The sequence below is a fragment of the Tyto alba genome, unplaced genomic scaffold (assembly GCF_018691265.1).
Source record: "Tyto alba isolate M040663 unplaced genomic scaffold, T.alba_DEE_v4.0 Super-Scaffold_18, whole genome shotgun sequence".
Classification (NCBI taxonomy): Eukaryota; Metazoa; Chordata; class Aves; order Strigiformes; family Tytonidae; genus Tyto; species Tyto alba.
This window is the reverse complement of record NW_024881280.1, coordinates 22827252-22837901: the sequence shown is the minus strand read 5'-3', so window position 1 is coordinate 22837901 and position 10650 is coordinate 22827252. Positions and strand designations below refer to the sequence as shown.

Here is a 10650-nt window from a genome sequence, read left to right as displayed (position 1 = left end):
TAGTCTACAAAGCCACATTTATTTGCACATGTACAGAACAGAGCGACAGATGTTATTGTTTCCCATACAAAATTATATAAAAACAGTATTCACCTTCAGATAACACCATAGCACTTTAAGTTGTATTAAATACATTCAGAAAGCATTCTTGCACGCACACAACATTAGTATTAGGTAGTCCCAGGTAACTCCAACACTGCAATGTAATTATTCCTAGTGGTATGAAGGGATCAAAGATTAGTCTGAAGCTAAAATAAAAAGAATCCTGTTTGAGAAACAAGCTGAAGTCTTTCCTCCACTGGCCATCAAAGTAAGGAACATCATTAAACAGATTGTCTCCAAAACACAGATGTAAATACTACCAAAGCACCTGCAGAAGGCAGGTAAGAGTGGTATTCCAGACTGATTTGAGCTATCTTGGCCAGTGTTAACATTCCCATTTAATCACTGCTTGCCTATTGATAGGAAAAAGCTTTCTAAAACTGGAAGATAGGATTGAATAAGAGCTTGTGATTACAGATTAAAACAGAAAGTAAAGATGCAAATCAGTAAGTTTCCCCTCCTACCCAGCACTGGAGAGACTACTCCCTTTACTGGGTCTTAAGATTCCCATCCTTCCAAGGAATAGAGGGGAAAAGCAAAATTTTAAGTTTCCTGCATCATTGCCACCCTACATACGATCTAAAAGGGGAATTTAATTGTCAACAGGACATCTCAAACAATTTATTTAAAACGCACATTTATTTCTACAAAAAGAAGTGTATGATACAGAAGTAATCACACCTACTTAAAGGTTTACCTATTAAAATATACAGAGGATCTTAATGAGTACAGGATATTTAAAAAAAGATGCAAAGGAGTGTTAATCTTTTATTTTTACATTTTCAGGAACTTCACATAATTTTGGTAAGTAACCTTTTACAAAATTATGTAAAAAGTACAAGAATGCCTCGTAAACAGTCTGCATTTTTCCAAAAGATTTTTTACAGCATGCAATTCTTAAGGCAGCCTTCTCCTCCTCCTTACAAGGAATCCTTTCACTCAAGTAATCTTCTGCTGCAAAGATTAGGCTAAGGAAGCTTGGTCTCTTCTGTTAACGCCTTTTGTCTTTCCTGTCTGATTTACGGTCTCTTTCACTCCGTGAAGTTCTCTTGCCTGACCGACTACTTTCTGATATAGACCTCTTTCTGTCAGATCTTGAACTTTTATCCTTTGAGCTTTTGGTATCTCTACTCCCACCTTTTGAGGACTTGTGACTTCTATCTACTCCGGAAGCATCCCTGCGCTTCCTGTCCGTGCTCCTTCTGCGTTTTCTGTCTCTGTTATGCCCCCTTCCTCGGCTTCGACTTCTACTTTCACTACTACTAGAGCTACTGCTGCTACTGTCCCTGCTAGTACTTCCACTTGTAGTGCTGCTGCTGGTGGAACTACTCCGACTGCTACTGCTGCCAGTGCTGGAACTACTTCCACTACTAGTACTGCTTGAAGTACTACTGCTGCTACTGCTGCTGCTACTACGGCTATGACTCTTACCAGCTTTGTTCCCTGCCCTACCCCTGCTTCTACTCCTAGTCTTACTCTTAATTTCTACACTCACTGTCTGACTCTGCTCTGTCTGTGCCTCAACCACCTTTATAGACACCACAGCATTTTCGTCCTTATCTGCCTGTGGCTCTGTATCCTGAGTGGACTGAGACAACTGAGGTGACTGTGGCAGTGGCACAGACTGGGGCTGAGATAAAGCTTCAGCCACAGGTTCTGGCTGAGCTTCAGGTGCCTTCTCCTGTTTTTCTTCAGCTTCTATTTCTGGTTTGGTACCTTTCTCCTTCTCGGGAGAAGGAACATTACACACTTTTTCTGGCTGAGCATCACACTCTGTTTCTGGTTCCATGTCTTTGCCATTTTCATTTTCTACAGGTTCTACACTATCTGCCTCATTCATTTCAGCCACATCCTGCTCATTATCCATTGGCTGAATGTTTTCACCTTCCTCTTTTACAGCTGTGACCTCTTCAGGCTGACCATCCTGTTGCTTGTCATTCTCCCTCACCTCAGTAGTCTCTTCTACTTTAATCTCCATTTCATGTTTCTGTTCATCCTCTTCCTGTTCTTTCTCTGCATCACTTTGCCCTGAACCTATTTTTCCCTTTTCCTCCCCTACCTCCTCCATTTCTACATCATTATGCTGATTACCTGTCTCCAACTCTTCCACCTGCTGAGCCACCTTACCCTCTTCCTGCTCCTTGTTCTGTTCTTCCTTCTTTTCTTCATTCTGCACCTCCTGATGTTCTTTTTCCTTCACAGATTGTCTTCTGGGCCTGGCCTCCATTTTGTTAATCTGCTCTGCAAATTCATTTCGCCTGCTTTCAAAGAGTGCTAGGGAATAAATGCATAAATAGTTTCAGATAATCTACAGACACTGAAGTCTATTTTCCCCCTAACTATGAGCTAGTAAGTTATCAGATTGTTTTAACTTATAAATACTGCATCCTTATTCATTCTGAAGTAGCAAGCCATTCATGCATAATGAAAAAGACTGCTAGTTACCTTAACAAAGCAAAGGGGATAGTCAGCTCAGCTGAGTATCAGAACAGTAAAGCCCTAAATCTAAGCTAACAAAAAGAGTTTTTTCATTAAAATCAATCCAATCAACAGTATTTCAAATTAACACCTTAATTTCCTGGTATTTATATATTAACATGGTTATGCTTCCTAAGATAAACAAAAGACAGTAAGAATCAGCAAAAAGCTGGTTAGGTATTAAGAAAGGTTAAATAATGTAAGCTATTCAGACAGGTGAGCTAGCTTCTCTTATCCCCCAATCCCACACAATGAAGAAAAGCTCTTTAAGAAAAAAAAACAAAAAAACAAAAAACAAACAATACATTTTCATTTTAATAAGAAAAGAACAGTAGGACTACCATCAACCGCAGTATTTTAAATTGTTTTCCAAAAGAAAAATATAGTCATCCTGTGAAACAGAAATGAACAGACATTAAGGTAACAAAAAAACCCCCAAAAAACAACCAACCAACCAACCAAAACCAAACAAACAAAAAAAAAGAGAAAGTCATAAAAGTTCTAGTGCTGTGCTTAAGAAAACACTTCTCAAATCCTTTGTAAAAATCTGCATTTCCTTGGGTCTTCAATCCACAAAATCTGCCTTTTCAAAAGCTTTGTACTGGCATACATCTGGGTACTAAAACTAACATAAAGGACTATGTTTTAAACACATACCTCTGAGATTATGCATACACCTCTTTTTGACTTCTTGTAAGAGAATCAAAGCACATCCAGCATAAAAATAGGCCACTGAAAGAGTAACGCTCACTTATGATGAACACCCATGCAGGAACATACAGTTTGTCCTAACCATGAAATTCATGTATTTAAGCAGAGAGACTTAAAAGAAATTTGTAAAGGGAGGCAAGAAGAAGGGCCTTTGTATCACAAAGGCCACTTACCATTCATCTTTTTCTGCGACTCTTCCATCAACTTCTGCGTAGCAGGACACATTCTGCCAGGTATGTAGAATAAGTGGGGTTTTGTCTTCGTCCTTATGTATTTAATTATTTTAGCGTTATGTTCATTCCATTCTTCTTGCTAAGAAATGAGAGAAAATAACTCTAAGCTACACAAGAATAGTTTAAACAAGAGAAATAACAATGGCAAAGCTAAAACTTACCAACTGAGCAAGCTCAACCTTTTGCTCCAGTAACCGCAGCTCTGTCTGTTTAGCACGTCTTTCTTCAAACAGTTCTCGCCTTTCATTTTCAACTTGCTTTCTTTCTTCCTCTGCCTGGACTTCAAGTTTCTGTTCAATTTCTTGTCGTCTCTTTTGCTAAGGTAAATAGAGAAGAAGTGTCATTGCTTGCTGGCAGCTAATTTGTGGGTTAACTATAAAACGACAAGCCTCTGTGCATTTCTGTCTGCTTTTCTATCATTCAATTTGGATTTGAATTTTCCATACAAGCTTCAATGTGGTTTTCTTTGTTTGTTTGTTTGGGGTTTTTTTTTGTTTGTTTGTTTGTTTGTTTTGTTTTTTTCCCAATGGCAGAAAAAAAAAGAAATGGATTTCAGGTATTCCCCTTGGAAGGGAAAAAAAGATAACTCCCCCAGAAACAAATGAAATACTGCAGATTGGTGTTTGTGACCAATAAAGCAAATGACATTGCAAATACTTCCAGTATATTCCTCACTGATTAGATATATTACTATAATCCAGGAATGCCCTGTTTGTATGTCCTACACAGTGATATGCTCAGATTGTACAAGAGTTGTCTCATTAAAAAACACAATTTAGTGTCTGGACAACAAAATAGCTGTGTCAAAACTCCTCAGGCCTCTACTTTGATTTATAGCAAGTTTTTCTGTATGAAGAGAACAATGCCTATACAAATTCTCAGAATAATGTTGCAAAGAACAGTGGCTCCTCACAGTCTCTTTATGTAGTTATGCAAACATACACTACTATAAATTAGGCAAGGATTCCATGTTTCTAGACCATCCTAATCAATAGTTTCTTGTTCTAAAGGCAAGCAGGCAACAGAGAACTTTGGTCCCTTCTCACGTGTTACATGACAAGTTAGATAAAACAGCAAGATATCCAAATACTGACTCTGAAAGCAATCAATACCAGTACTGCAAGCTAGTTATGCTAACACTACACAGAAAAGGTTTTAAGTTTAAACACTTCATATCTGCTTCTATGGGCTGTTGAAAGCAGAAATCTCAAACACTGTTTTTAATCTAAAGGTTGTTGATATTAACTGAACAATGCATTTTCATTTAGGGAAACAGTAAACAAATATCATACCCTCCACAACTGAAGTGGGCATACTAGCAATAAAGTTACCACCATCCTATATACAAGTTTTTTGAAGTTACCACTAAGCTATGATAAACCTTCACTTCAGTACAATCACATATGCATTTATTAAAACCAGGAATTCTTGTTATCTATAGTGGGAGGGGGAAGACATTCGTAGTCAAACACAGCATAATACATTTCTGTACACTTGGTTATAATTTAAACATCTGGAACACATCAGACTGAGCACTGCTTCAGGAATACTGAATCACCATTATTTACAGAAGTAGCCTATGACCTATTAAAGAGTTACCCCATTAAAATCCATTTACTTTGAAATGATCCCCAAATACTGTAAACAACAAAAAAAGATAACCTATTTTATATTTTACATGTTCTAAAAATGTATAGCAATTAAAAAAAACAACATTGCCTTTTCACTTCTACAATGGTCAGAAATAATGTTGTAAAGTCATGAAATTGTTAAGAGTCCCTTTCCTGCCTCCTACCCCAATTTCACTAAACCAAAGCAAACAAAAACCTACATGCACTCTTACCAATTTGTTGCACCTACAGCTTAACCATACAATTTTACTTTATTATTTACAATCTGATAGAACTAAAAATAAGTACCCTCTCAGTAGCAACTGTGGACTCCTGTTTAAATTTTTGAAGAGTGCCCATCAACAAGCCAAATATACGTCGATTCCTGAATAAAAACAAAAAGAAGTTTGAGATTCAGTTCAAGTACTATGAGTTATATTTGCATAAACAAAGAAACTTTCCACCTCGGAGATGTTTATTTTTAAAGGCTCAGTATTACTCAAGGCCAGTAGCAATAGGACACACATTGACTGTGCCAACAGTCAAGGATATAATTTACAGTGACATATCGTATTTTGCTTAAGAGTAAGACACAGCTCTTATCCGTAACACAGCACAGTTAGCACTGGGAAAAATGGGAGCCTGTACATTTTACATCTGAAAATGATGACACTAAGGAAGTACCAAAAAAAAAAAAAAAAAAAAAATTTCAAAAGCAGAGAGTATTGAAGAAAAGGTTGAGTAAATACAGTGCAAGCTTTCAATACGACAGTGAACTTGGATGGTCATTTAGCTTTCTGAAAAACACAACCCCCCTGCTCCGCTCAGAGGATTAAGGAGAAACGAAGCCACAGGAGAATGCAAGCTTATCTGTCACAGTTTGCCTAACAGTATCTTCTACAATAAGACACTGCACTGTGGGTTGAAACCAGAATTGCTCTCCTCCAATTAAGTGTTGTTTTGAGAAAACTTAAATAAATAAAACATAAATAAAACTTAAATAAGTAAAATTCTTCAAGGAATTCCCTTCTGAACAAGAACTAATTTATTGAATTTCACCTTATCCTTCTTTCCATTTAATCCCAAGTTAAGCATTTGCAGCAAGAGGCAGACTCTCTTATTCACCTCAGACTTTTACCCAATTAAGAGAGAAGGAAAATGCTACTCTCTTCAGTCAGTACCACTCCACTACAGTGGCATGAACCTGACAGGGAAAGGTAAAGGTACTTGTATATTAAACAGTAGAAACAGCAGCAAATAAAGAATTGAGATCTAGAGATTACTCAAAGTGTATCTGTATATGAATGACATCCCAGAAGACACTGAGTAAAATCAAAAGTTCAATGGATGCTGTCCTCTTAAAGAGCCTCTTTCCAACACAAGTCACACGAAGATCAATACTGGTTTTCTCATCTCCCCAGAAGACTAGTGAAGTGTAAAACAGTAAAACTATGAATCTGAGGAAACAAACTTTTAATGCCTGAAGCTCTAGGAAATCCACTAAGAATTCTGAAAATCTTCCTGTGAGGAAACCAGTTGAAAACTGGTGATGAAAGCAACAGCAGCCTCTTGGTGGTGTTGTAACTGTAAAAGAAGTAAGCAAAGCGCCCTTTCTGTGGTAATTTATTTGTTGTCCTTATCAGAGAAGCTCTCTATAATGCCTTATTCCAGTTCTCGTTCTTCTGTTTGAGGAATGGGTTATTATTGCACCAGGTGAGCTGCAGACTGAAGTGGATGAACTCCAAGAGGTTGGACACAGTTTCAAATTTGCTTTTCCAACACCTCTTCCCAATAGAAGTGCATTTCAGCAAGTATTTTTATGAGCTACCCTAACACAAATAAAATACAGGAAAAAGGAAATATATGCAGGAGGAATCTAAAAAGAAGCAGGCAAAAGCAAAGTCAGACCGTACACACAATAGTAAGCCTGAAAGTAATAAAAGAAACACATGAAGGAGCTACTGTGTTAAAAAACAAAAAAGGTAAAAACCCACACCCAAAACCCTCATTCAACCAACAAAATAAATGGTGTATCAAGACAAATGTAACAGTCCAAAGGTGTTAAGTAACCAATGAAGCTATATATAGTTCTGTCTTAACTCAAAAACGATCAGTTACAATAGCACTAGCAAACCTATTCCTGTAGGTGGCCTGAGAAGTAGAACTCCTGTTGTGCGTGAAGCGAATGATGTGTTGTTACTGCTGTGAAGTATTTTGAGAGAACGTTCTTCAAATTCCATTTTATACCATTACGGTACCTCTTCAACATCATATTTGATACATAACAGCATCTGTATAATACTTTAAAAATCTAAAGCTACTTCCCATGCTAGCACTCAGAAGTACCACATTAGTGCTTAAGAGATTTCTGCATACCTTTGTTTTCCTTTCTCATCCATATTTTGATCTTGTATAAGGTCTCGACGTGTTCGCTCTTTGGAGGTAGCAACAACAGAAGATGGCAACGCTGGCTACAACAACAAAAACAAGCTACTTTGTTCATGTTCCAGACAAGTAAGTTTCTTCCTGAACAGTTCCATTTATCATGTATTACCTTTTTAATATCATCATCCTCTGCGTCGCTTTCTTGGCGTGATTCTCTTCTTGTCCGACGTTCTCCACCCAGCCTGAGGAAAAAAAGCATTAGTGTTCACCAGAGGATGTGTATTTAGGACAGCATCTGTTCTAACATGAGAAAAACACAACTCAGAATATCTAGTCAGAAGAACCAACACTTCCAGTAAAAGTCTCCACCCTGTTCCAATGACCAGCAAGTAGCATTTTACAGGCAGAATCTACTGTTGGTAAAAATTAGTGAGAAAAAACAGTTTAAGTTTTAATACAGCTTGTACAGTGAATAAAACAGAAGAGCCCACATTACTACTATATTTGAGATTTTAGAATACCTTTGGAATTTTCTTCTTGTTTTTAATGTTTGCACTTTTCTTTTTCCGGAATCTCTGAAACGGTTACTGGTGTAAGGGGATCATGAGACAGATATAAATTCATCGAGATATAAAGGTTGGTATGACTTTTCAAATGGGAAATACTATTTAAGCTACCTAACCTACAAAACAGGTGAGGAGAGGCAGAGTGTAGGACCTGGCAACTTAGAGGAATTGAGGCTTTAACAAAGAACAACCAAGCAGTGTGTTAAATAAGTTGTTTTCAGCTTTCACTCTCAGCTTTGTGGCACAGCACTTTACCACTGGTAAAGCCGTTTCACGGTATTGATTCTGCATTAACTCAGAAATTCAAAAGTGAGCCTTGCTTTAGTCAAGAACGACCATTGCACGTAAGTGCCCACGGAATGAAGCTCATTATCATCAGTCACATCTGACAGATCTGCATCCAGATGTGAAAGCTCAAAATCTGAGTCTACTGTTACACTGGATGCATTGAATTTATTGAACAGATCTGTCATAATTCAGTTTGTGTCTACTGTAAAGCAAATCTGGGCTTCCAAGCAGATTATAATATAGCAGACTGTACACCAAGTAAAACAGAAAATTCCAAGAATCTTTGTATTGCTATATCTTTATATTATTGCTATAATCTTTATATTGCTATTAGGTATGTAAAAAACATTAAAAAATAAAAATAATTCCACCTCAGTCAATTGCTATAATCGAAATATATTTCCAACAAGTCTTGAATATGTAATCTCTGAAGAAAACAGTGAAAGGCATCAGTTATTAACAGTTACTGAATCTAAGTATTTTAAATTTGCTGTTATAAACTCCCATTCTTAAAGTGAGCCTTCTGCATCAGTTTTTCCACCTACCTACTGGATGCCCCTTCAAGATCCCTCTGTTTGGCTGGGGGTCCTCCTCCACTGTCCGAGAATCCACGCCTAAAAAGAAAACACTTGTGATCTCAGAACAAGTTAGGCTAACTCCAGGTCTACCTTCAGCCTGCACAATCAAACTGTATTTTGGCTTTGTGGTCATGATGTAACAACAAATCTTACTCTCGCTCTATCATCATTTACTGTTACTACTGCAATAAAGTGTTTAAACATACTGCCTGTGCACCAACTAATCTAAGCTTGAATTTCTGCTCTTGTTCAATTGAGCTGCTACACTCAAGAAGCTCCATTACGTTCAGGTGTTCATATTTACAGTAATTTTCAAGATACATTAAACCAGCAGTTTAACAGTGCAATTCAATAAAAAAATCCACTACCTAATACATTAAGAAAGAACTACTGAACAAAAATTAGCTTCTTCATTCTACCTGAGGCAGGGGGGGGAAAGGAATAAAAAAAGGAAAACCAAAAAAAGGAAAACCTACAACAAAACACTAGTGATTTTACCTACATGTGTTTTAAAGTTTCTGTCGACTTTAACACTTTTTATTCTTTGTGGAAAAGCTACCAGTTTCTTAATTACTGAGAGATTGATTTTGGACGATTTCAAAAAGACAAAGTCCCAGATACCACATAACACCTCTCTTAACTTTGGTGTTTCCATCTTATTCTTCAGGCTAACAGCCAAAGGGATTGGGGAAAACCACCAGCTTATACTTGTAGGCCAGCTTCAGTACCTGCTTACTAGAACAGCAGCACAACGAGCAACGGGGTCAGACGAGAAATGTAAACCACCCCAGTGCAAGGAGAGCAAACCAATGCCAGGGTAAAGTGTGGAAGAAACCCCACTGCCCGTTTCTGCAGCTTCTTACCTTAGCAATAAGCTCCCGCGCCCTCTACCTCCACCAGGGCCTGTGATGGCTAACAGTCTGTTCTGAGGGGGCCTGCAAAAGACACCGGGCGCTGTGAGTGGTCCCGGCCCCCCGGGGCGACGCAGCTCGCCCAGCCAGACCTGCTCGCGACCGCGACCGTTCCCTCATGCACCCCACGGCTGCGTGTCCCCCGCCCCCACCAGGACGGGCAGACGCCGCCAGCAAATCAGCGGGCGCGGGCGCGGGCCCGGGCCCGGGCCCGGTCCCCCCCCACCCCCGGCTCCAGCGGGGCGGGGGCGGCGGCCTGCGGGCAGCTCCTGGCCGCCCGCCCCTCAGGCCCATCACGCAACTCCCCCCCCCACGCCGGAACAACACCGCGACGCAGACCAGCCCCCTCCCCACGCCGGCCTGGCCGCTTCTCACGTCCCGTGTGTGTCCCCTCCGCCCCGCCGCACCTCACGTCATTGGGGTCCCGTCCCGTGAGCTTGCGGATGTTCTCGTCCACGTGCTTGAGGCTCTCCTTGGCTTTCTCCAGCTGCTCCTGCAGCGCGCGCACCGCCACCGCCATCCCGCCCGCAGCGCGCGGCCTAGCCGGGGCCCAGCGCAAGGCACCGCTGGGTAACGGGGAGCGGGGAGGGGGGGGAATAGCCCCGCCCACGCGTGGCGCGGCGCGGCGCGGCCCCACCACTCCGGCAGCCGCGGGCCGGGGCGGCGCAGCGCAGCCAATAGCCCCGCGGCTGTACCTTCCGACCGCCAATGACCGGGCACGAAGGGAAAAGGGTACGTCCCCCAGGAAAGGCTCGCCGCGCGCGCCCACCAATCACAGGGCCCCGGCG

General features: G+C 40.4%; 1 protein-coding gene across 1 annotated transcript; it reads right to left on the bottom strand.

Annotated features, from left to right (window-relative positions):
• Positions 1–10505, bottom strand: PNN (pinin, desmosome associated protein). The gene is made up of 9 exons (XM_042790683.1): positions 10270–10505; positions 9815–9886; positions 8919–8987; positions 7689–7761; positions 7511–7605; positions 5444–5519; positions 3686–3841; positions 3465–3603; positions 1–2376 (listed from the first exon to the last, which is right to left on the bottom strand). The coding sequence occupies exons 1-9, from the start codon at positions 10380–10382 to the stop codon at positions 1094–1096; spliced, it is 2076 nt and encodes a 691-aa protein (XP_042646617.1). The 5' UTR covers positions 10383–10505; the 3' UTR covers positions 1–1093.
• Positions 10506–10650: the final 145 nt, after the last annotated feature.